The sequence below is a fragment of the Sparus aurata genome, chromosome 11, assembly GCF_900880675.1.
Source record: "Sparus aurata chromosome 11, fSpaAur1.1, whole genome shotgun sequence".
NCBI lineage: Eukaryota > Metazoa > Chordata > Actinopteri > Spariformes > Sparidae > Sparus > Sparus aurata.
The window spans coordinates 16,391,906-16,419,452 of NC_044197.1; the positions used below are offsets into that span (position 1 = coordinate 16,391,906).

The window sequence follows — 27,547 nt, forward strand, 5'->3', positions numbered from 1 at the left end:
AGGAGCGCAGAACTCTCATCACGTTGATTTCATTTGCCTCATCTCATCGCTTATTTGTTGGGAATTGCCCTCGACACCGAAGAAACTGAGCTGTAGAATTAAAATTGCTTGAGAAAAAAAAAATGATTCAAATCTCTAAATGATTCAAACTGTGAGATAAGGATCGGGCTGATAAACAGGACGAATCAAAGCATTAAGATGTTATTCTCTGCGTGTGTGTCTGTGTGTTTCTGTGTGTGTGTGTGTGTGTGTGTGTGTGTGTATGGCAGTCAAGAAGACAGCCAAGTGACTCACCTCCTGCCAGAAAATGAAGACATACAATTAACATCGTATCCCATCATCCTCAGCTGAGCGGGCAGCCCTGTAATTGGCTGGCTGACCAGCCTGCGTGGCTCGGGGTGGCAATTTATTCTGGAAGCCATGCAGTTTACCCAGGGCGGCTAACGGCCCCTGTGCCATAACCTGGCTGAGGCAGCGGGGACATCATTAACACTTCACTGGGCCTGCAGGACATACACCCATCCACCACTGTACACCGTCCAGAGCCAACAGCACATGCGGGCAAATTGGGGGAACAAGATAGAAATAATAATCCTAATGTTAATTGAGCCACTTGTAGGTGAGTGTGTTCACTAATCAGCTGGTAAATAAGGATATGTTTGGCTTTTTCCAGTTTACTGTTTTTATTATCAATTTGTAATGAATGGTGCCCAAGCCCGGAGCAGATGTGATCTGGGGATCCGACCCTGGACTACTGTGAGTGTGTTTGACAGCGTGTGTGGTGGCATGTGGTTGTCTAACCACAAAACAATGTGTGAGGGAGAAGGGGGCTCTCTAAGTAGAGTAATGACCTTGCCTTGTCACACGGAAGACATGTGTTGCAAGCTCCCATATTGGTCCGAGGGCAAGACTGTAAGAGTCAGTCTGGACTCTGGTTTATGTGTCCATTAAAAGGTCTGCATCTGCTCTCTGGGCCCTCCACCTCCTCCTCACTGAGCGGCTGTCTTTAGGTTTGAGAGGAGACATGGAGAGCTCCATCTCAGGGATCACATTATGGACGAGCGGGGTGGATGAAGTGTCCAGGCTGAATCGTGGATTCTCCTCAGTCCTTGAGTCAATATTTATTTTTATATCCCAATTATCTGCTGTGTTGTCAGGCGCCCGAGCCTTCTCCTTATGTCGCCTTCTTGGCTCTGATATCCCCAGTTCACTCATTTCCTATCTCAGGACTCTTTCTTGCTCTTTGATTACACACACACACACACACACACACACACACATGCGCGCCCACAGGCTCACAGCCAAATGGCTGTTCATTAAAGACAGGGACCTGAGGGGAAGCAATCGTCTGAGAGACGGAAATTGCGTGTCACATTAGATTAGCGGTGTAAAGCCTCTGGATTGGCTCGGGGGAATAAGGAATTATTTCAATTACATTATTTCAAAAAGTCTTTAAGCAATACCAATACCGATAAAAACAAATTAAGAGTGATTTGGGCTGATTTGTGGCGCTCTGAGCTGTGCTTCCTGACAATGTGCTGGAAATCAGATATGAATAATGTAGATATTAGGCCGCGTGTGTAACGTGTCGCCGTTGAAAGCAGATAATGTGTGACAAATAATACCATCGGTTTGCATCGTGTCTCATCAAAAGGGAATGTTCCCAAGTGTCAATCACAGCAGCTGGAGACTGTACAGGCTCAGCGAGCCACGGAGGAGAGGATAACTCCATCACCTGCCGTTCAGCGTAACGCGCGCGCGCGCGCGCGCACACACACACACACACACACACACACACACACACAGTGAAGGCGACGACTTGAGTTAGGTTGTGTAAAACCTGATTTTAAGTCTTCTGAGAGTTCAGGCGTGTGACGTTCAGTGGATGTGATCTCCAAGATATTTGGAGGTTTTTATCAAGAATCCAGATGTGTTTGTTTGTTTGTTTGTTTGTTTGTTTGTTTTTCTCTGAGAGTGATGTGGTGGCACAAAGTTCTTCTTGAAAACTGCATATTTTTTCATTTTTATTTTTCAAGCCAGGGCAAGAAATTGAATGTGTCCATCTCAGGGGTAGAGAGCAGGGGAGATTGGTGTGTATGTGTGTGTTGGGGGGGGGGAAGAGTCTACAGAGAAAGAGGGCAGGGAATAAGGGGTAGAGGAGGAGGGGGGGTGGGGGGTTGTCACGGGGAGCGCAGGAAGGAGAGACCAACAGAGAGCGACCCGCAGCCAGTCCACTCACTGATGCCCTGATCCTTCCTCAGCCGTGCCGCGACTCCACCTCTCCGCACTGAACTCCTCTCAGCGTTAACTCACTGCTCAACAAATTCGCAACATCTGGAGGAGGACCGGAGCTGCCGCCGCTGCCCGCAGCTGCACGTTTCCCCCCTTCTCTCTCTCTCTCTGCTTCCAGGAGAAAGTGTCCGTGTTCCCCTGAACAATTATTAGAAGTTGGAGGAGAGGGAGAGTGAGGGGAGTCGCCTGACAGAGAAATAACCCTTCGCTTCGCGGACGAGGTAAGTGGCGGCTCGAGGATTACAGCCTCATTTGTCTTAATTGGCTTTAATTGGTTATTTTTGATTGCCGTGTGTTGTGTCGGCTGCGAGGCTGCATGCTTTGTATTGAGTTGAAGCAACTTCGCGGGCGTCAAAAAAAAAAAAAAAAAAAAAACTGCCCTCGGATTTGAAAACGATGTGAAAAGACTGAGATGTTTTAAATTCCTGGGGTGTAGAAGAGTCACACCTGGACTCTCGCGTGGCTGAATTTGTCTCTTAATTGGAATTCAGGCGTGATTCTTATTATTCAGTCGGCTGAAGGCAAAGAGTTTGAAGTCTCATTGAAGTGCGCAAACTTTCATTCTCTTCATTTCAAGGAAAGATGTTTTTGTTCAAAAACTAGAGAAAAAAGAAAAAGATAATTTAAAAAAAGAGCTAAAGGTGAATCAGTGGGCCCAAACTTTACTTTCTTATCCGGCCTTTTCCAAGAAACTAACGCAAATTCCCTTTCTGTTAATTACATGTCACGTAAATAGATGATTAGATGAAGCAGGTTTTTTTTTCCCCTCCCGATCCTAAGATAATATTGTTCAGCAATTATTCGTATGATTTTAAAGGAACCACATTTGATTAAACTCCACTAATCAATTGTCTAATCACGTTTTAAAACAGAAATCTTGAGAAAAACTTCTATTCCGGGATGTTTGTTCTACTTAAAAAGAAAGGGAAAAAAGACCCACCACGGGTTTTATTTTATTGGAAACGATCAGCATTTACAATTTATTGATTCACCGAAACAATTAATTCATTACAGAGACGAAGGGGGAAAAAAAGAGCACTTGGTTTTTTTTTTTTCCGAACGTGTTTGAAGGATTTTCCCCCCAAAATCTAATTGCTTGTACCTCACTATTAAAACTTATCTTTTGCAGGCTTCGTGTGTGTTTTATTGGCAATTTATTCCGTCGTAATTATTTACAGGCACAGTAGGCCTCCTCCAACCCATTCTCTATTGAAATTAGTCCAAAACTGCAATTGTAAAAATTCCTCTGGAGTTGCAACTGGGTGTGTTTCACAAAATGAAGACATGAAGAATTTGGTATTGGAATCATTAAAAAAAAAAAAATGTCCCTGTAAACAATTTTTTTTTTCGCCAGCCTTAATTAAACTCCTTTTCTTCACAAGACAGCCCAAATTAGTAATTAGAATCCAGTAACAGTACAAAGAAAAAATAATTACTGTCTGTGTGCCACAAAGGAAAGAAAGAAAACCTACAACAGAGGATCATTTGAAACATTCTGTAATCTCTGTCTCCTCTGACTGTGTGCGCCCTCTCCCTCTCCTCAGCACCACTAACACGGAGGTGAATGGACCTCCACCGCCCCTTCAAGATGGACAGCCCCTCCTACCTGCCAGCTCCACTGGCCTCCCCCGCCCTAATGGTCCTCGCCTCCACTGCCGAGGCCGGCCGAGACGCCTCCGTCCCCTGCCAGGCTCCCAGGCCCTTCGGCGTCCCCACCTCGGTTGAGAAAGAACTCCACCTCCCCTTCCCCTCGGCTTCTTACACCTTCACCTCCATGTATCAGCGGCAGGGCCCCATGTCTGGCACCTTCCCCTCCCGAGACTTCCCGGCCTCCCTGCTCCACCTGCACCCCCAGTTCACCCCGCCGAACCTGGACTGCTCCACCCTGAGCATGCTCAACCACAGCGGGGTGGGCGCCTTCCGACCTTTCTCCTCCCCGCAGGAGGAGAGGGAGTCGGGGGTTTACCAGTCGGCTTTCACCCCTGCCAAGAGGCTGAAAAGCTGCTTCCCGGAGTTGGAGGGGAAGGAGTTTGACTTCGGCTCCCCGGGGGGCTCCCTCAAAGCTGGGGAGGACTCTGGGAGGAAGCTGTTCTCCATGTCGGGCCTGCTGTCTGATGGAGAGGCTTCATCGAGCCCTGAGGAGCGCAAAGAGCACAGTGAGTACACACTCGACCCACGGAAAACACACACAGGCTCTCATCTCTCATCTCTAAAGCGTGCAGTGAAATACACACAAGGTTTAAACGGCACATCAGACGCCTCTCGCTCACCTTGAGGTGACACAGCAGATGAGCTTTACATATCCTCCACAGCTGCATCAACTAATGGCGACAAATTGAAAGGAGCCTTTGTGAGTAAAGACATATCTGGAAAACATTTTTCCCTTTTTGCGCTCCGGTCTTTGTCGCCTAGTTGGACAAAGTGTTTGCAGCGACTGGCTGTGACTGACTTTGACACAAATAAATTGAATAGTGTGACTTGTTCAGCTTAGTGATCATTAGCCACATATGACCATTAGGGCCCATTGGAAGTCACACTTTTTCTTGGTGGCTGAGGAACACAAATACATCGGAGCGTGTGGAGGGTTGACACAGGAGGAGTGAGAGTTGGAACGAATGACACCCTGTCAGAGATAACGAGGTGGCAGCGATAGAGAGGAAGGGATGGAGGAGGATGGAGGAAAAGAGGGAGGGAGGGAGAGGGAGAGAGAGACGCGGCGATGCGCCTCAGCTCGAGCTTCCCAACGACAACCCTCAGCTCAATATGGCCGCCCACACCAGCCGTCTGATTTGTTGACAAATGAGTGGGAGAGGTGTCAGTCAGTGCGCCGCGGAGGGAGAGACGCTCCTCATTACTCCCGGGGATAATTGCCCGACGATGCGGGGGCATAACACTCGCCTCAGAGGGAGAGAGGGTGGGGGTGTGCGGCGGGGTGGGGGCGGGAGGGGTGGGTGGGGGGAGAAGGAGCTGGAGTCAGGGAGGCAATGCTAGGCATGATGGGAAATCAAACCCCCTCAGTGGCGGTCGCCAAGGGGAGCGCCTGACAGATGAAAGGGACCAGAGGAAGACAGAGAGAGAGAGAGAGGAGAGAGAGCACCCAAAGGCTCGGCAGATCAGAGGGGGACACCATCGAAAATAATGACAATGAGAAGGGGGGGGGGGGTGCAGAGATGGAGAGGGGCAAAGGCAGGAGGGGGAGACGCTGATACACGCTCTCGTACATATCACCTAAAGGAAACTTTCATCCCACACATAAAGGGCGGGAGCAGGGACGAGTTGTCTTAAGAAAAGTTTGGATTGTGTGTCTCTGTGCATACGTGTGTGTCTTTGTTGAAACTTGCTGATTTTGTCGCCGGTTGGTGGCTGAGTGACAGGGCCAGGGAGGCGGAGTGGCAGCGAGGAATCTCAATATGGAATTTTAATAAGGACAGGAAAGGAAAGCGATGCCAGGCGGCGTGCTGGTGTGAGAGGTGTGTCTGTCTGACAATGTTTGCTCTGTGCACTCGAGCATGCGTGCTCCCCTCACCTCCTGATTTTGGGAATCTCATTTGGGGAATGTTGACAAGGACAAAAGATGGGCTGGAACAGAACATGGGGAGCGTCTCTCCTCCCCAAAAAAAGAGAAGAGGAGTTCGGGAACGGAAAAAAAATGGATTCGTGCACATTGGAAGCTGCTTTTCCAGCTTTATCCAATTAGATTGGAGCTCAGGCAAAGTAAGAGCTTTAATGCAATTGAGCTCCCGGCACTTTTCTAAGTCTGACATACACTTGTTCCTCTTGACTGGGTAACAGACAGTCACTTCTGGACCAAAAGTCTTAAGTGTTAAGCTTGAAATCTTCTCGGCTTCTGAGAGTGTGTCTGCAGCGATGGCAATGCAAATACTCACTAAAGTACAAACCTAACCATAAAAACCTACTTTTATACTTTGTAAGTTTTCTTTATGATTGAAATGTCCTTCTGTGTTTGGTTTTGCATGTTCTCCCCGCGTCTGTGTCGGTTTCCTCTAAGTGTTTTGGGGATCAAATACGGAGGGACGCGTGTCACAAAGCGTAATTGAACCATATTTTCATACACTTTCATAAGTACTTTTTAAGCACAAAAGAAAAGGTGACGCTTCGGTCGACTTTCCTCTGAATTAATTAAAACTTTTTGGATTGGATTTGATCTGTCCACAGGTCTGAGCGCAGGTGAGAGCTGCTGTAGCTCCTCTCCTAAATTCTCTACGCAGCACGCAGGCAGGCCACCTCTTCTCTTATCATCGCCAGTGGACCTCTCCTTCTGTCCACTTTAGCATCTTTCCTCTGTCGATTTTTCCCTCCCAGGCTCGCCTCTGTTTTATCAGGGAAGGTCTGAGACGCACGGTGTGCTCTGACAGCTGTTCAAACAGCCACGCTCGTTTTCAAAGGGCAGATGTCTTCACTGGAGCGAGTCATGCTTATTTTCCTCAGGGAGATGCTTTCCGCTCCAGGCCTGGAGCTGGAACTAAAATGGCCCTTTACCAGAAACATAAGTTGGGAAACCAGAGGAGTGGAGTGGCAAAACACACCAAGGCCAGACGCTGACGGAGTGGTGCGTGTGTGTGCGTGTCTAAATCTTACTGTGGTGGCAAAGCTAAGTGAGAGCTGTGATAACTGGAGCCAGATGTTTGAGAGCTGCTGTGTTGTGATACTCGCAACACGCCAAACCCTTGAAAGCGGCTGCCAGAAAAGTGACAAGTTTCACCTGCAGAGTGGACAAACTGTTGTACGACTTGTGATTCAGAGTCGAGTTCACCTGTTTAGAACAGCTTGTTGTTTTTCTCGCCTCCTTCTCTTCCGGGCTGACCTCGCACGCATTTCGCAAAAGTGATCTGTGAGCACGGCTTACACCAGAGATCGCAGGCTGGCGGGATCCCTTAGTCACACTTAAGCTTCGCACTTCTCCTGCGTGCTTTTGCATGGGTCGCCACAAATATGCAAATATGCCAACACGCTGAAATGAACGAGAAAGGAAGATATGATTATCTCAAATAAATTGGCTCATGTTGCAGCTTGTATGTTGCAGATTTTTTTGAAAAACCCTCTTCAGACAGCATAAAACTTTACAGTGTCAGCTGCAACTTTTTATCAGACATATTCTCAATAAAGATTCACACACACGTAAATCGAAATACTGCTTTTCATATTTGTCATTCCGTGATTTAAAGAAAAAAAGATTTATTCTGTCATATGTCTATCTTCATGCATGTCACGACAGGTGTTTGTGACTTTTAACTTTTTTAAAGACAATTCGGCCGAAGCAAATCTGTCCAGGGTGCGACCGTCTTCGCTGCACATGCACCCTAAAATCTGTCAAGTGCGACTAAACATTTTGATTTGTTGAAATTTAGCAGGTCAGGTTAAAACACTTTTGAGTTCTTGTACAGTTATATATATATATATATATATATATATATATATATATATATATATATATATATCGAGTTTGTCAAGCTCTTCTGGTACACGATCATTTACATAATGTGTTAGTTGATAATATTTGGTGCACCCAAATGATGTGTTGGTGCTCCTAGATGGAAGAAAATAGGTGCACTAGTGCAACCTGTGTTATAAGTTGGTATTGAGTCCTGCGTTGTCAGCTCTAGTTCCTTGACTTTGACATAGTGTCCATTCAATTTTAAAATATTCCTTTAAAAAAACCCAAATGCTGTACATGTGAAATGAATGTGTGTATGAATTTATTTAATTATATGTTGACGGTCTGAGTCTGTGAGCAAAACCTTCTCAAACAAGTGTTGAATCTGACTGCTGTTATTTAACACAGACTCTTCACCACAACAAAACCTGTGCATCGGGCCTTTAAATCAGACACGGATCATCACTGACTCCTCTTGCTGGGATGAGAAGGCACTGATCTTCACCTGAGTGTAAAGAAAATCCCGCAGGAAGTTAATAGAGGGGAAACATGTAAGAGTAACACACGCTGACGATCCTTCACCAGATGGGCTCAGACTGTGAGCGTCCTCCACGCTCGGTTATTCATGGGTTGTTAGCAGACTAGTGCGGCTCCCGCGTGGAATCAATATTACATAGATTCATCTTAGATTTGGCACGTTGGATTATCTGGGTGGTGAAGTTTGATGGGTCTGAGCTTGTTCCAGACACAGCTTACATGCTTTGTGCATGCGTGTGCATGTGTGTGTGTTTGAAGGTGAGTGTGCGAGGCGTGACTTAGAGTTAAATACGCCTCATATTTCAAAACTGCCTAGTTTTCAGGAATTAATTAAAAGCAATTTAGTTTCTTGTTTATTACATTTTGAAGATAAACTTATTTCTTATTCACAAACCAAATGATGCAGAATTAAGTTGTAAAATTCAACCAATCAAATTTCTGAACTTTTCATACTTCTATTTATGCATATAGGTTTGTATGGTACACACACACACGCACACACGCACGCGCACACAAACACACACACACACACACACACACACACACAAGAGGCTGTATACTTGGTGTGTGCTGATTTGATAACAGGGGGGCGTCTGTGCGCCGTGTTTTCCGTGTAGCAGTCATTGACGGCTGCTTGTATTGAGTGGAGCATCCTGTTGAAAGACACGGTGTTTACATCCCACTGGCAGACCACAGGAGATCAATAACAACCACTCGATGCTCATGCATACACATATAGTATCCACTGCCCCGCTATTATTCCCAGGGTGTGCACACATTATCAGACAGACCTCCATGTCGCAGTCGCCATACGCTCGTTCCTTTTTTCGTTTATCTTTGTTGTCATTTTGTGTCGGTGTGATCCGTCACAAACACACTTTAGGAAGAAAACCGAAGTAATTTAGAAACATTTAGGTGCAAGTGTGAACAACACACAACTGGGAATGCTGGCAGATGGAAGCAAAGAGGGAAAGAGATGAGATGAGAAAGCATTCAAAGCGACAAGTACAAAGTTTTACTAAGGTCCCAGATAGCACACATTCATCTTGCGGATGAACAAAATAAAGTTATGTGAAAAAGAGGTACTTTGCAGAGGGTTTGTTTATTGGGAAGACATCGACCAAATGCTGACGTCTCTGCAATGTCTTCCCAATTACAAAACGCTTCCCTCAATATGTCTTTGTGGAGTAACTTCTATTAATCGTGCTGATGTCTACAAAACGCATGTGTTGTTATTGGGGTTTTGGTCAGACATACAGATAAAATAAATCATTACATTTATGAAAAAAGAAAACAGTTGATTTTTCATCTTGAATCAGATTCTAGGATGAACTAAGGCTGGGTGATCCGGCCCAAAAATCAGGGTCTATTTGTCACGTCAAGATCGAAATAGTGATTTTTCTTTTCACAGACTTGTTGTAGACTATAGTCAGACTAAATATTTCTCCATTTGCACCATTAAACACAGTATTGCATTAGAGGTAGTTCTTTTTTCGGCACAAGCCTCTCATCCACCACTCATACGTCACCAAAACAAGAGCCACGCAGAGTAGTTACCACGTACAACTACTCAAAAAACACAGATATCTGTGCTTTCTACTTATTACATTTTCACATTTTTACTTTGCCTCATTGCACTATTTTTCAAAATTTTTCACTGTGCCCGGGACACTTACCAACCCAAAATGTTGGTACTTGATGTCCTAGGAATGAGACTCAACAATCAACTGTCTTTCTGCTGTTCATTTCCGAACAGCTCAGACAAATCCTACTGATTCAACCTTTAAGTTCAACAGTCTTTGAATTACATTACTATTATAGTTCAATTAGCTTTGCACAGAAATGACCGGGAGAAATGTAATTCAGAGAGATACTTTTTACTTTTGTACTCTGAGTACATTTCAGAGGCTGTACTTTCTGTACTTCTACTTGAGTAAAGAATGTGTGTACTTTTGCAACCTCTGGCTACTTCACTCTGTTGGTTTGTTCACAGAGCACAGATCAGCTCTTCAATGAGGTTCTGTGAAGTTTGGGAACAAAATGTAAAATGACATTTAACACCATGATCGCCTGATGAGCCTCAAAAGTAGATTTTGGACATCTTCAATATCAATCCTGATCTAACCCCGCCCCCCCCCGACCCTAGGGCCAAACATTGATGAATCATTTCAGAAACCATTTTGTAAACTCATGAAAGAATGAAGGGGAAAAACATGTAAAAGTCAAGATGCACAACTCTTGTTCAGTCTGTTTTTGAAGCTGTGTCATCCCACATAAGTGACATCTGCAACCAGCTCCCTCACTGACCACACTGGTCGTCTCGCTCTCGATTTCAAACAACACTCGGGGAGGAAGCATTACAATATTAATGGTGGCTGTGTTTGATGTGAGAGCACGCCGCGGTTGACTGTTCCCCCTCCTGTTGTGATGGTAGTTTGTTCTCCTAATGTTCTCCCAAGTAGAAGATGCTTTCATCCTGGCAGGAGGGGAAACTCTTCTTGGCTTTTTGCCTCCTTCCCTTCATCTTATGAGGGCCGGAGAGACGGGAGCGTGGAAGCATTTTCCTCCTCTATTTAGATTTATGTGTTATTGCGAACGCAGTGTCTGTATCTGTGTGTGTTCTTTTGACGTATTGTCAGAAGTTTCACAGTGGACCACACTGCTTGTCGGAGACAGACAGGATTTCTATTAGTCTGGCAGTGGGCCTTTACAGTAGCATGGGGAAATCTGTGTGTGTGTGTGTGTTCGTGTGTGTGTGTGGGGGTCTTCTTGCGGTGACCATCAGCACCTGTTAGGCGGTCATCAGATTGTCCTTGCGAAACATGAGTCATAACACATTGTTGTTGCCGCATCTGCCTCCGTCGCCTGCTGTGATCGGCCCACACCAACAGCGCTGCTTCTGTGCAAAGAGAGGGAGAGAGAGAGAGAGAGCGGGTCATAATGAGTGCGGGGCCCAGGGGTCGTTAAAACAACAGCCTCGTTTTAACAGAGGCCATCTATCCTTCTTCCTCTCTCTCCGTTTTCCCTCTTTCTACTTCTCTCTTGCTCTCTCTCTCTCTCTCTCCGCACCTGATCGACTCGCATCACGGCTGCCTCTCATCTCACATCAAAGACCTGGTTTGTGTGTGTGTGTGTGTGTGTGTGTGTGTGTGTGTGTGTGTGTGTGTGCTCGGGTGTTCCTGTAGATTGAATCGCATGTTCGTAAGAAGTGGCACACACACACACACACGCAGACAGACAAGCACGCGCACAAACTCACATCCTCCGTCATGTCCCCGGAGCCTAACAAATCAGTCAGGCAGATAGAGAGGGCAGGAAGGCCAAACGCTGGGGTTAAACACATGCTGCGGAGACAGACAGCGAGACCATACCAATCCTGCACGCTGGATGGCAGCCAGGAACCTACACATATATATAACATAATATAATATACAGTGTGTGTGTGTGTGTGTGTGTGTGTGTGTGAGTGTTCTGGATATGTACGTTCGCCTCGTGTCACACACAAACCTTATTACAGCATGTCACTTGCGCTCGTTGCAAGTCTCCCAGCTGTGGAGGAGCCTGACAAAAGCCAATAAGTCAAAAGGCATGCCAGGCGTGATGGCTTCACCTCGCGAATACATGACGTCCCGACATCATTCAGCGGCTTCATAAAAGAAGGATTGGCAGCAATTGTAGATGATCAAATGCGCAGCTTTTTGTAATTTTACTTGGATATGAATAAAAAAGAAAAAGATGTGTAAGGGCAAGAAACGAACAGACATTTTAGACACTCCCTCATTTACTCATTCTCAATAGTTTACAGGAGGCACAGATGGAGGAAATACTTAGTTCTTATACTGTATGTCAAAGTATCTTTTTCACAGTGAAGAAATGCATTTACACTATTACTTCTAAAGTAAAAAAAATGAAATCATAATATCAATATATATATATATATATATATATATATATATATATATATATATATATATATATACATATATATATATATATATATATATATATATATATATATATATATATATACATATATATATATATATATATATATATATATATATATAATATCGATATATATTGTGTGTCACAATATAGCCTAAAATTATTGAGATATTATTTTACAGGTGCAATATGTAAGAAGTTTGGTTGATACATTTAAATTATCTATCTATTATCTGTTGTGTTGTATAGCTATCTATTGACGTTAGCAAGCTTGCCCTTGGTCACTTTGTACATCACCACCAACATCTCGGTCTGAGCTCCGAAACTGAGTAGCTAGCTTTGTGTTTGCAGAGTGTGCATTCAACAAGTGGCCGATTCCTACATAATGCACCTGTCAGGTCATATTGCCCAGCAACACTAAATCTGCAAAGTAACTAATAACTACATTTGTGAGGGAAATACAGTGGTGTAAAAAGTAATTGTACTTGTACTGAGTTACTTTCCACCACTGATAGTGAGCAGGAGGACACCGAATTTGCACGCTTGTTTCATTTTGTTTGATTGTTTGCAAAAATGTCCATGTCACGGACACATAAACGTCCTCCCTCAGAGTTTGGACACTCAAATAAAACAGTGGGGACCACGGAGAGAAAGTTAACATCTTTATGGGTTATACAACCATTCGCGTCCAACCGGTTCAATTAAAGCACAGGAAACAGTGCAGATTACTTACACATGCATCCTTAAAAACCCCGCTCATCGATTCAGTCACTTCCAGCGCTGCTTAGCTGTTCACAAACTCCCATCAGCGCCAGTGCACCTCTGCCTCAAAGGTCAAAGTTTGCCAGGATTGACCCCTCACCCCCGCTGCGTAGGGGTGTAAACACTCCCCCAATTCTCCTCAGAGAATAGCATTGGGTCCGGGCCATAAATCACGGGCTTGATAATTGATAGGAAAACAGCAGTCCAGCAGTATATAACCTTTTACGTGTCGTCTCAACTCTTTATTATGGTGCTAATGAGTGGCCGTGGATCAGGGTTAGAGCCGCGAGCAAAGGGGGTGGAGGGGGGTTACCTCAGTAAAATACAGGCTACTGGATACTTACACACACACACACACGCACTCACTCGTAAGACAGACTCACACACACATAAATACATAAACACAGGAACTCAGTGTGCACTGAACAGACACACACACACACGCACGCACACCAGAGGGCAGGCAGACGCTCAACCACACACAGGAAGGATATGCGCGTATGCAAACATTCCCTCACACACACATGCATATGCAAAAACACAAGCGCGCGCACACACACACACACACACACACACACACACACACACACACACACACACACACACACACATACTCACAGACACACACACACAGTGGCTGGCAGGCTCAGCAGTGTCCATTACAGGCTGCCATTAGTATGGAGATTGTGCTAATTGTCCCCACAGACCACACATGCGGCGCTCAGCGGGCCCACTGTGACTCTGTGAGACTGGGTAAGAGCAGAGACTCTGCTTTACACATCCTATTGTCTCGGTCGTGACCCTATTAGTGCAATTACAAATCAATCACTGAATGATTGTGGGATACATGCTGTGGATTGTTTCAATGCAAATGACGCCATCGTGGCACATCAAGCGGCTTGTTGCTATAGCCCGGTTCACATGAGAAAAAGTAACACTGCAGCTGTGGATGAAAGGTTAACCTGCCTAAGGCTTCTAACAGGTGTAATAAATGCACTCGTATGGCATCTTTTAGAAATGATTTTAACTGTAGAAGATTAAAGTGCAATTTTATGGCAATAAATGTACTTACGTATTAAAAGTAGACGTAAAAGTAAATTGCACATGTATTTACTGTAAACTATGACATGACAGATTATTAGCGTCGTCAAATATCAGATCCAATATTCAGCATTTTCCTGCTGACTGGTTTGATAAAAACAAGGATCTACTGTTTACTTTGTGATCAACATGCACATGTGTCTGAAAGATCCATATAAAAATATTTGAAATCAAAAATGCACAACCTTGGCTCTTAATGACTAGTTACTAAAGTTATCAGATACATGTAGTGGAGTAAAAAAGTACCCCCAAATTGTAGTGGAAAGGAAGTATTAAGTGAAATAAAATGGAAATACTCAAGTAAATGCCCTCAGTTATTTTCTTTCACTGTGTAAATGCTGGGCTGGATGTGTTGTCGACCTGAATTAATTATAACAGTGAATCTAAAATCAGACATGTATGGATATGTTGTATCATCCTGTTTTTGTTATCAGTGTGTTGTAAGTTAATTGTACGTTTTAAAGGAAACTTTAACAGCCTATAATGTATAAAAAATATATGTAAATTCTGTAAATATATAGGTCCTGGATATCTACCAACATATCATCATTTTTAAATACCTCTGGAAAAATATAGATATTAGCCTTCAAAGAAACAATCATTTTAGTCAAACCTGTATAAAACATGTTTTTATGGATCATTTTGGTCGTTTTTAGCTGTTTCAATTTAAAAGATAATTACTCTGGTGTATTAACAAGCTCCTTTTCCTCTGAGACCTCAGTGTGAATTCCACGCCACACACACTGAATCAGTGCCTCACTACTAAGTAACCTTTAACAAGCAGTAACCAACGATATCTTTAACCAATAACTGCTTTTAATTAGTCCTATCTGGACTTACAGTTTCAAATAGCCTCTCATGTCTGAGTGGACTGCTGAACTCTGCATAGTTTTACTCTGGGTGGGCCGGTTCAGTTTCCTGCAGACTGAAGATGGTCCAGTCTCATTAGCAGCGTCTCAAAGCTCCTGATCAGTCAAGTAGAGGAGATTGAACTGTGAACGGCTCCTGTGTGACCCCGCTGAGCGAGAACACAGGGGAGAAGATCTATACCCGCTGGCGCTGCCACAGGCCTCTTTGTTCTCCTGTGTTTGCTGACAGGGAAGATCGGAGGGGCGTATCGACGGGGGCTCACACTGCGCTGCGCTCACCAGGGCTACACGGCACTGTGTGTGTAAATGATATATACATGCACACACACATACACACACACACACGCACACGCACACACACACTCAGAATTGTGTTTTTCTACCCTTTGTCTTTCTCACAATGTGTGCATTTTCCCTTAGTTTCACTTCACACTTACTACTTGACATAGCCACCCACACACACACACACACACACCCACACACACCCAGAGAGACACAGACACACATAATAAAACTATCAACAACAGTGATTTCTAGCCCGATGCAGAGGGTTGTCTGTCCACTCACTCGTATTAAAGCTCAGTATGTCTTTCTCTCAACAAGGCTTCAGGGCTGTGAGAGTCGAGCCTCTCTGGTGCTGGGAAACCACACACATTGTGAAGAGATGCTCTGCCCTTTACTCACAAAAGAAAACATCAGCAACTAATAAATATTTTTTCACTGCTCACATTTGTTTACAGTGTAACGTTTAAACCACACAGTACATTTAAAACATGTTGACAAATCTTCGCAGATTTTTAATGAGGAGTCAACAGTATTTCACAATATCAAATATTTACATGTCGGTCTATAGATGTGTGGTTTTGAGGCTCTCAGGTTGTGGTGTAGTTGTATCTGATTTTACATATGCGTCTCCCCGGATCACATGAGAAAGAAATTACCAGTGAGTTATTGCACTTTTCCTACTTTAACGTGCTTAAAGGGGCTTTCCCTGTCCCTCAGTTGTCTGTACAACCCTGTGGACGAGTTGTTTAAGTTGTTTACTGCTGCTGAACTGTGGATTTCTTTGTGAAGGACTCAGGTCTGATGAATGTTCTCTCATTCCTGGTCTCAGTGACTTTCCCCGCTCTGTTAACAGAGAGCAGCCGTAGCTAACATTAGTTTAGAAAAGGAGTCCTCTGACACAAACCAACGACTTCCAGCAAAACACAGAAGCTCCACAGAGCCCCTTTACATTTGACAGAAATTTACAACTTGTGCCTATGTTTTAAATTGGGCAGTCACGATATCTACACGATTATTGTGGCCACTAAAATTGACAATAATGATAGTATTGCGATATCTACTCGCACTGTGGGTGGAGTCTCTCTTGCCGTCATCTCTTCTGACATGAATTTGCACGGCAGAAGCAGCCACACACTGTGAGAGTAGCTAGCTAGTATCGCGTCCTCTCTTTTCCATTTTGTGTTGGGCGGCAATTAAGGTGCATTACCCCCAACTGTGACAAAACCAGAACGGTACGAGATTTAAGAGGTGATACACAATATAATCAGATGTGTATGATTAAAGCAATATCAGTATCTAACTTTGTAATATTACAGTATCTGAGATATCTGCTTTAATATTAAGAATAACTGCGATTAGACAAGTGCTTTACTAGATATTTTCCAAGATATCGTCACCCTTTGAAACAAGGTAATCCTCGGAGCTCAGTGCTTTAATGCCCCTGATTCATCTTTGTCCCTTTGTGTGCAGGTTACTGAAGATAAGCCCCTCAATCATCTGTATCTTTCCACTATTTGAAGATAAAAAAAAATGTCATCTGCTGTAATTGTTTGCTCATCCAGGCAGACACAATAACATCCTTTAGGAAGTGTGACTAACCAAAACACAGGTGGATCACAGAGTGCCAGGTGCTCGCGGTCCTCTTGTACCAGCAGCCGTTTCTGACAGTATCAGATGTTATCTGGAGGAGAGGTGTGTGGGGGGGCAGATGGCTTATCTGTAATGGTGCCCGCTGATGAGGCTGCAGGGAGGGACGCTGGTGGTGGTGGTGTCGGAAAATGTCAGTCTTTTCTTTGGTCACAAACCCGACATATTGCATGAAAAGCAATTGAGATTTTGTTTGAAGCGCACTGCCAGCTTTAAAGATCTCTCCCTGCAGAGAGCGGCGCCCTAATAGCTCAGGTTTCCGCTGCTCACCCGCGATGCAGAAAGTGTATGTGGGACAGGTGTGTGAGGGGAAGGCAGGTGTGTGTGTTTTCATTGGGAGAACAGGACAGTGTGGGAGTGCGTGTCAGCTGCCCCACATGACCCGCTATAAAGGAAAAGGTACACAAAAACAGCGACTGATGTACCTCGCAACACTGACAAGAGCTACTATGATAAAAATGTTTAAGTAATTTCAACGCAATAATGTGTGACTGTCTTGTCAAAATCACAAGCAGCAGGTTTCTCATCTCTCCTCCTGTTGACATCTGGTTTTCTTCTTCCTCTCATTGCTTTCTTTTTAGTACATAAGCTGACGAATCAAATGAAAAGAAAGTAAAAATTAAATGACTTTGTAGAAAAGAAAAAACCACTGTCCTAACCGGGACGGCACTCCAAACTGATCCTCGAGGAGCTCTCTGATAAAGAGTAATTGATATTAACTTCTCACAGAAAAGTATTACACCAGGACCCAATTTTCCTAAAATCCTCAAGTTCTTCCCTCATCAGTTTCCTTCAGGGATAAGTCATTTAGCTAATGCTCTACGAAAGGTGGTTCTGGTGTTGCAGTAAAATTCGTCATTCCTCTCATTTTCCTCCCCTCTCACTTTACCAGCAAACTCATATGGACTCATAATGACAGGATTAATGTTCAGATCAGTTTAGCAGAATACCTTTTTCGTTACATGCTGTAATAACTCTCTCTTAAACCTCTCGCCGCCATCTGGGAACCTCATCTGAATTTTGAGAATGTGCCCCGTGCACCTGACAGCAGCAGAAAGAACGAAAGCAGAAAATCAAGAAAGGAAAGAAAGAAAAAAACATCAGCTGCTGAGTGTTCACTCCGAGTCTCTTATTGAATCTTGCTGTTTTAAAATTGTCCATTTGCGACACCACAGCTGCATACTCGTCGCAACAGTTTCAGGCGGGATCTCAGGGGTTTTTTTATTGCCAAGGCATTTTGGGAAAAAAATCAACCCTATGGAGAAGCAGAGAAGAAAAAACAAAAACAAAGTGTAGCTCCGAAGCAGTGTAGCGGCATGCACGGGTGGAGTTTTTTTTTTTGGTGGACACTGCTGTAAGTTAAAGGTCCCAACTGATCAATAAAATGGTACGAACTTTATAGTAGCTGTAGCTGCTGGTGAGTGCGGCTGTGATCAAACTCTCCAGTGAGTTGCGCACACTGTGACACACTGTTTGTCCAGGACTGTTTAGAAAAAAGTTGAGTGCTGGATGCAAGCAACAGAGCGATCGTCTCATTTTCTCCTTATTAAGCACTAATTGAGAGAAAGAGCGAGAGGGAAAAAGAAAATGAGAGCGAACTGATGAGGAGACGACGGAATAATAAGAGAGAGAGACACAGAGAGAGAGAGAGAGAGAGAGAGAGAGAGAGAGAGAGAGTAGTAATGTGTATTAATCAGTGGTCCGGGTAATTATGATCTGTATTTTCGGAGCCAATCTAATTATCTTCTAATGAGAGATTGTGATGTGTTTATTAGCCTCTCTCTCATACACACACACAAACACACACACACACACACAGATTACCATGGCAGGAATAATGTATAGATTTGAATTAATGACGCGTACATGTTTGCTTCAACCCATGCACTCATACTGTACAAAAAAGAAAAGAAAATGTATTGCGGCGATCAAAGCGCTATTCACAGCAGGTTTCCACATTGTCATGATTTACCTACTTCCAAAAGGAAGGTGCTCATTGAAATGTTGCACAAGTTACAGGTTTTTGTGCCAGTCGGTTGCGTTACTGCTAAACCAAAAAAAAATTGCTACAGAGCACTGCCGTCAAGTGTTCAGGAGCTATTGAAAACACCCTTGTGTTTCTCAGCTTGATCACCAGTTTATGGTGTCAGTTTTTTTTTCAAACCCAAGTGTGGAAGATCATTTTATACCCATACAAAACTTTAAAAGAGCAATTAAAGGTGCAGTAGGTATATTTTGTCACCTGGGATGTCTCAATCAAAACAAAACAAAAGACTGTAGTTAGTAGCGAGGGATCATGGGAGTTGTTGTCTTAATTGATAAACAACCACCATGGCTAATGAAATTTAGTTTACAGGCAAAGTGATCTATTAAAGTTTTATTAAATCCACATTTGGTCGGTCTCTGACCAAATGAGAGAGAGGAGGTTCCCCTCCTGACAGTATGACAGTATGATCTCGGTATATTTCAGTCTGCCTTGTGAATGCAGGTTGATCGCATCAGAATGAGTGACAGGCCACTGGTGTACAGCTCTATCGCTGTCCGCTGTCGGAAGCTTCTTGATCCGACGCGACTGACAGACAGACAGCAGTCAGGAAACGGATGTCACATTCTAGATTTGGCATTTGCTGCCCAGAGAAAGAGCTCGGTTAGGTTTTCAACTATTGGAAGATCATAAGTGCTGGTGTTCCCGGCTTCTTTCCGAGGAGTTCTATTTTAAATCTTTATCTGCAATTCTGACGGTAGATGGATGACAATAAATAAGAGGAGAGAGGGGCAAAAAAAAGACATATGATAAATGTTTCTTATCATACTGAAGGGGAAAGAGAGGTAGAAGTCCTAATTCCAAACAAGCATCCGCAAAACCAATTTATTAAACAGTGACCCAATCCCAACAACACGGAAGGAAAGAATTAGAAATATAGATAAACCAGAGTTGGTAAAGACAAATATCAGAACACGTAGAACAGTCTGGTAAATTCAGAAGATTACATCACTTTACTGTATTGCAGCCTTTAAAACTAGGAAAAGATATTTCAGAACAAAACTCAAACAGATCTGCAGATATTCCCCCTGAGGTGGCCTTTAAGTGGCCTTATATAACTGCAGTTACCCAAGGACAGTCCTAACTTTCCCCCCTGACTTCCACTCCCTCTCTTCAATCTGTAAGTCACTATCAAAGATCATTGAACCATGCATCTCAATGAGGGCCAGATTGATTGGTTGGAGCGAAGCGGAGGCATGGTTCGATCTTTGCCCTCAGGTCCTGAGAAGGGAAATATGGTCACAGGGACACAGTCGCACAGCTCCACAGTCCACTCTCCATCAACAAGATGATTAGAATGATACATGCTGAGCCACGCCCGCACCTGATGGAACAATCGTGGTGACTAATGGAGAAGATGAGAGAGAGAAGGAATGAGAGAGAGAGGGAGAGAAATTGGGGGGTTGTGTCCTGATTGACCTGTGGTCAGAGAGGTTATGTCCATTGATCTGTAGGGCAAAAGAAAAGGGCTTTAGCCTGAGGTGCTTCAGAATGAGTCTATTTGGGGTTTAGGATTCCTGTCCATTCCCACCAGGAGCTTTTTCATCATCTGACTCCCCGGGACTTACAGCTGCCGTCTGCCGATGTTCGCGTAATGCACAGAGCACTACAGAGGCCAAAGGCCAATCAATGTTCTACAAGAGGTTGATACAGATCTTATTAGTCAATGAATGATCATTAGTGGTCTAACTAGGCATTGATTTGTGCAAGGGCCAAAGGTTGCGGTGGTTGTGGTGAGTGTCTTTAATACATTAAACACAATTGATTGCAGAGTAGGAGGGATATTTTTGAAGGATGCTGGAATTAGATTGGACAGTGAGAGATTTGAGGTCAGGCCAGGAGAGGAAGTGTGCCTTCACCAGCCGCTGAATGTGGTTAGGATTGAACGCGGAGCCCTGCGGCACATTTGTCTTTTATGTATTACCGGTGTAGCAATTCTGCAATTAATAAAAAGCAGATATCTAGAAGTACTAAGTCAAAGGCAACTGGACTTGCCGTTTCAAAGGCTCGGGCAGCAGCCTTTGAAAGCTGAGGAAATGACTCTGCTCATAGCAGATGTGTTACTACAGGGCCTATTATGTTGCTCATTAAATACCCAACCTCTCAATAGGCCATTATTTCCCCAATAAAAAACAAACGGCGGCCTGCATACTTTCCCCTCTCCCCCCTCCGCTTCAGAGGTTAGTTCTACCTCACAGACGGCAAAAAACCCTGACTAATATCCTGCATGTGATGCTTTTAAATAGGAAGCAGGCCGCAGGATAGGGTGGGGTACAGGTGTGGCAGGAGCCAATGGCTTTTATAGCCCTCCAACTCCTCTGAAAGTGTGCCAAGGACCTGCCTACACAACCCACCACTGCAGTGTTAGCCGCCAAGCGTTAACTTCACTCCCCCCGCCAATCGCTCCATGCCTACTGGTTATATAGAGTCTGTGCTTGTTATGACTTTATAGAGGGATTTCTGATGTGCTTAGAGAATTGTTTGATGATTGGGATAATGATGCCAGTTGGAGTGAGTTGTCTCAGCACTTTATCGCCACATGAACGCAGAGAAAAACAGAGCTAGCTGACGCAGAAACAAGCTCCACATCCTCCCCTGGATGCTCGCTCGTACAGCCCCCCTGCCATTCAAAGACGTCCAATCCTCCTCACGTCAATCAGAATTATACCACGTCCACAGGTTTGTCACCGGGGGGACATTCGTCACCATGTCTCCCCTGCAGAACAGCCTTTTCATGCCCCAGCATAATGTCAGCGGGTGACATCCAGGCCTGATGTGATGTGGCATTCACTAAAGGTCACGTTAGGCATCTCCGCTCTGTCTGCATCAGCAGAACTGGCAGCCGTCATATGGGCGCTGGCATCGGCCATTACCCAGGCCCTCAGGGGGGCTCACTGCTTTGAGGATTTGTCAGCGGGATTCTGATCTCTCTGTTTCAGAGAGAGCACTGAACGCAGGACCATGTCTTGATGCAGAACAACAGAAACTGGATTTGACCGTCAATCACACGAGAGTACGAGGAGGATGGTGATATCTTGTTTTGTTTCAGAACAAACTGTATATCATGATGCTCTTGATAGCGGGGGTGGGGTGCAGACATATTGCAGCGTTTTGATGGGATATTAACCCCCAGGGGTGTGTTCTCTTCAAATCCACGGGGAGATAAGATAGAGGTTGTATTCAGGCGTGCTCATCTGTGTGATTCCTTCCTGAAAAAAATGCTGCAGCAGAGATTAGTTTTTTTTGCCATCCATTTTCGCTTTTTCCAGCAGGACTTAAAAGCCCTCGTTGTAAACGGATTATGACAACAATTTCAAAGTGACCACAAAATAAGGATAAAACCGAAGGTGTGCCATTCTGTTGCACACATTACGTTTCATGGGGAAAAAGACTGAAATGCAGCCAAAGACACATCCTCCCAAGTGGGATCAGTGAGTGAAGAGAGCGAATGGCAGCTGGACAAAGGCGAGACATCCAGGAAAGGAGGTCCTGAACTGGCGAGACACAAAGACCAAAAAAAGGAAACAATCAGAGACACGGAGACAGTGAATCCATTAGGAGACGGGCCAGTCCAACCCAGTGCAGCCCGCCGAGAGAGAGAGAGAGAGAGAGAGAGAGAGGGCCAATCCATCCGAGCCAGTTGCCGTAGTGAGGGAACAGTTAACAAGCCCCACAGGCAGGTTTTACAGCCCCCTGTTGTGTGTCTGAGACCCCCCAGGCTGAAGAGGGGCTGAGGCTGACTGATACTGACAGGGTTTATGTGGGTGGGGGCGCAGGGCAGCGGGGGGATGGAGACGTGTAAAAAAGGTGGTCATGAACCAACAACTGTCACTTACGAAAGCGCGGCACAAGAACCGAGTCAGGCCTCTGCAAAAGCACTCACACACACACGTCCATACGTCCAAACACGGCCGCTCTCACGCCATTAAATCTGATGTTTGTGTGGAGCAGAGGTGAAGGGTGGGGGAGAGGCTGCAGTCGGAGGAGGGGGGCTTATCCAAAAAGTGGACCAATAAAACACCTGAAAATCAAATCCCATTGCTCTTATCGCGGCGCCATTCAGAGACGTTATCTGTGCAGGTAATGTGGTTATAAATTCAATTTCAGCCCAGAGATTTCATTGTTTACTGATGCCTGCATGTTCCGGGCGGCAGAGCGCAGAAAGCCCGGGAACGCTCGATGCGTGTCGGGAAAAGTCATTTAGGCTTCCGCGAGGGGATGCAAAAAAGGCTTGAGAGAGAGAGAGAGAGAGGGGAGCAGGGGGGGCCGAAACCAGGAGAGCTGTCACTCTCCCAAGGACACCCGACTCCACCTTCTATTTTCCACCCCATGTTTTATTTAGAGGCCATTTTGTCCTGTTTGGTTCCTCATTATGGGGGCTCATAGCTCAACTGATGTCAGGGGACTCCACTTGCCGACAGACATCGGCATCTGAGCTCGTCATGTCACTGGTCATTTGGAGCGGAGCTGGGGACAAGTATTAGTCCAGTGTTTGGATAATAGGGTCTACAAGGAAGTTGAGTCCACTCTGCTCCACACAGCTGTCACAAATACTAATTTGCTTGTAATGCTCTATATTCAAAAGTGTTAAACTGTGTTTTCGAGCGCTGTCATCTGTTTTGCCTTGACTGTGCAGAGAAGGGAAATTAGGTGCATTTTGCCTACTAGCTCTCTGCGTGTGATTGATGGCTTTCAGGAGTAAATCACCTCATCTACTAGGTAAAATCTTGATATAGTAGAGCTCCTCCGGCTCCCAGCTGGCTGCTTATGGCAGTAATCCATCAGTGGGGCCCAATGGGCCGAGTGGCCCTCCTGGGTAATGTTCCTATTGACAGCCTATGATGTCAGCACGCTGACAGCAGGGGGCCATAGCAGTGAGTCTGTGTGTTTATGTGTGTGTGTGTAACCTTGTTTTACTCTCACTGCTGTCTGTCAGCAGCACAGACGGCTCTACTGAACACACAAACACAGAGACAGTGAAGGCTGTTTAAGATGCTGACCATTAAATCCCAACATGACCAGATCAAGTTCTCATGAGCACTTTTGTTGAGCTTCGTATTTTCTCTCGCTCTCACCTTAGTTTGTATTGCTGCTCCACTAACGCAAAAGCCCCAAGTGTTGAAGACTTGTATGACTTTAGAAGGATTTTTTATTCTATGAAGACACACAACCTAAAAACGAGAAGGGTCAACCTGCATATATTCTTAGCAAGTTTTTGCTAGGATGATAAAACAAAAATGAAGCAGGAAAAAGTGAAATCAAATACAAAAATATATTAAAAAGTGAATATTTAAGAAAAATAGATAATTAAAACTAAATGTATATTGCTTAAATTGTATAGAAAAAAGTTTTTTTTTATGCACAAATCAGTTGAGTTTATTTGGTTTTCTGAATATTTTAGTTTTTCATTCATCCCCTTGCACATTTAAGCAGGCAGATGCAGTTTAATGACTTTAGTGTGAGCTAGCCTGGACATAGATGCACATTTTTCAGGAAAAATAAAGGCAAACTTCAAAATGTAAACATTTTTTGTAAAAAAAATAGAGTCATACTGGTGATGTTTCGGGCATAGGCCCATCCTCAGACGTGAAATCAATGCAGGGACACACATTACGAGTACCTGTAAAGAGTGGTTACCTGACAGCTCATGCTCACCACATTATCTCTCCATAGTAAATGGTTAAATTATCTTTTCACAGCCTCAAAGAGCATGCCAAAATGAAAAATCCTGTGGTGTTTTTTTCCTCAAACATGCTTTCTTCTGTTCTCCAGGCAAAGTGAAGGGTCTGTATGACGCTCAGGCCCCCATGTGTCCCGTCTGCCAGGCTATTCTACGACCAGGAGAGCTGCAGGACCACATGGAGCAGGAGATGTCCAAACTCGCCCAGCTACAGATCAGGTATCACCATCAGATCAAACTGTCTGATTTATAATTTAGTAAGCGGTTTCTTCGTCGAGAATCACATCCTCCTTCCAACCGTTTTTCTTCTCACTTCCTCCTTTTATCCATTTGTCATTTTCTTCCTGTTTTGCAGCCCAGACTCTCTGTTCTGTTCAGCTTTTTCGCATAATTGATGTTGACAGATTTGGTAGCTAGAGGCCCCCCCCCTCGGTTTCCCCAGGTGGTATCTCCCGTCCTCTCTCTGTCACCTGCATGTGGTGTTTACAAGCTGCCTCATTGTTCCCTACATATTTCATATTAGAGCCTCCGGCCTCCAGGCGACAAATCATACAGCGGGCGGATAATGTCCTGCTAATGGCTGCTTTGAGCCCTGCACACACGCACACGCACACTCCACACACACACACACACACACACACACACTCTAAAACTTACACGAGAGGTGCGGAGGTGCACACACACACACACACACACACACACACATACACACAGCCAGACGCACACATTACCTGCTGCTTAGACCAGAAGAATGATTCCTCCAATAAAGACATTACACTCCAAATCTGCTTAACGACCGCTCCGTGGACAGTAATGGTTTCAAATTGAACTTGGCCCACGGGGACAATGTGTATGTGTGTGTGTGTGTGTGTGTGTCTGAGTGAAAGTGTGTACAGTATCTGTGTGAAAGACAGAAATCGTAAAATGAGGTTATACACAGACTCAGATACAAATTCAGACAAGATAAAAGCAGAGGTTATTTATGAGATGACATTTTAAAAGACAATATTGTGTTTGTATATTTTATAGGAGCATAGTGTAGTTGATTTGTGTGTGTGTGTGTGTGTTGGCTTTCCAAACTTGTTTAACGTACGAGCTTCCGTATTATTTGTCTCTTTCCTCTGCAGTGCCACTCCAGCGCAGCACGACCGCCTCATCAGGACGCCGAAGGTAAACAGCTGATGTCTTAAATGAATGTTAATAGAACTCACTGGTTTCCATTCCGTCTCTGACTCTCTTTCTTCTCTCTCCTTTCTCCTGATTGTCTCCAGTCTCTCTCTCTCCATCTTCACATCAAGCGTGAAGGCAGTTCTCCCACCTCGCCCCCTCGACCGTCGGAGGAGGCCCACTCCGACCGATACCAGGTGAGGTGACGTGATTGTATACATGTGTGGATTCACAGAGGCTGAAAGAGCCCAGACAACAGTGCATGTGTTTACAAATGTAAAGATGGATCGAATTAAGACATTACAGAAGTACAAACAACAATATACATTTAGACATTTTTAATGTCATTTGTTAGGTTCACACTAAAGGAAATTACCTGATTGATTTTAAAAATGGATTTTGTATACGTCACTTTCAAATGTGTCTACAGTCCCGATTAGTGCAGAAAAACGGCACCAGGCAACTAGTCATCAGAAACATCATAAAAACATTGTTTTGTGTTTTCCCCCCCGGTGTGGTGCCAGTGACTCACTAGTTTTATGGCCTGGAGTTGTTCAAATACTGTGCTCAACACTCACTTAATAGTAATGGGTTCATCAGGAGTCTAGTCAAGTCAATTTTATTTATAAAGCCAAAAAAACACAGGTTTGTTTAAAAGGTTTTTATGACCCGAACAACGCGTTACGCTCCGTACAGTCTGGATTTGGATAAGGAAAAACTCCACACAGTAAGATAAATGGAAGAGCAAAAACAAGGCAACAGGACAGGCAGAATAGATTGCAGAAATAGACGTACAATATTAAGAAACAGGTTGAGTAGTATTAGCAACAGATTTGGACAAACCTAAATAGATATTAAAGAGACTCTGTGGAAATCTGTTTGGTGCTGGAAGCCAATCGTTTCTTACGTTTAGCTACTGTTGCTCTCCGTTAGGGAACACAGAGAGGCACTTGGGAATGTACGTAAAGTCACGTCCTGCCACAGAAAATCCCATCCAAGTCTCACATGTACAAAGAAAGCCACAGTCCAGCAGCATTAAACAGCTTCAACAAATTGGCCACAGGCTCGTGTAGGCAACAGGGAGACGGGGAAGGTCACATTGTTTCACGTCACATGAAAATCATCTGCTCATAAGTGGCAAATAAAAGAATGATTAATACATGTAAACTGCTACACATTGTGTTCGTGGAGCCCCTGTGAGCGCAACGGGTTGAAGAGGAAAAGATGGCTCTGTGCTGAAGGTGGTGTCATGTGTTTGAAATGAAGACCTCTTCGCTGTTCGTTTATTTCAGTGGAAATGTGGATGATGTATTTCAAACTTTTCATGATAAAAACATGTCACATCCTGATTTCTCTTTCTGTTTCCTGCAGACGTTCCTGCGCGTGCGGGCCAACAGACACACCAGACTTAACGGTACGTTAACTGGGCTAACTGTTGTGTTTCATTGCTGCTGACTCAGTGTAAGAGAAAGCTCCGTACAGAAGGCTCTGTCAGCTCTGCAGTTTTGAATGGCTTTGATTTATTTCTTTTTTTAAAGTAAGGACTCAGAGTTTCTTTTTTTTTTTTTCTAGTTCTTTTGTTCACCCTTCCCCGTCCAGATATCACCCTTTTTTTCCCACCACATCTCCACCGGCCTAGCGCCCACACGAGCAGAGGAGCTATTAACCTTTCAACTTTGACCTCTTGATATGTTAACAGTCGATGACCTCTGCTGGTGCAGGTGCTACGTCAAATCTGCCCCATTACGCCCCCACAGCGCAGGAGCCCACCTAGACTGCACACAAGCTGGTAAGACTCACCGAGGAACACTTTCTGCATCATC

General features: G+C 44.4%; 1 protein-coding gene across 3 annotated transcripts in view; it reads left to right on the forward strand.

Annotated features, from left to right (window-relative positions):
• Window positions 1–2,196: 2,196 nt before the first annotated feature.
• rnf220b (ring finger protein 220b) overlaps window positions 2,197–27,547 on the forward strand; it is a 34,401-nt gene continuing 9,050 nt past the window's right edge. For 2 of the 3 annotated variants that reach the window (XM_030432454.1, XM_030432455.1), the window contains exons 1-7: window positions 2,197–2,513; window positions 3,837–4,448; window positions 24,650–24,776; window positions 25,685–25,727; window positions 25,829–25,921; window positions 27,096–27,138; window positions 27,424–27,513. In XM_030432454.1, the coding sequence (XP_030288314.1) occupies window positions 3,857–4,448; window positions 24,650–24,776; window positions 25,685–25,727; window positions 25,829–25,921; window positions 27,096–27,138; window positions 27,424–27,513 (988 nt within the window). In that variant the 5' untranslated portion in view covers window positions 2,197–2,513; window positions 3,837–3,856. The remainder of the gene's footprint in view (window positions 2,514–3,836; window positions 4,449–24,649; window positions 24,777–25,684; window positions 25,728–25,828; window positions 25,922–27,095; window positions 27,139–27,423; window positions 27,514–27,547) is intronic. The other variant, XM_030432456.1, reaches the window with a different exon arrangement.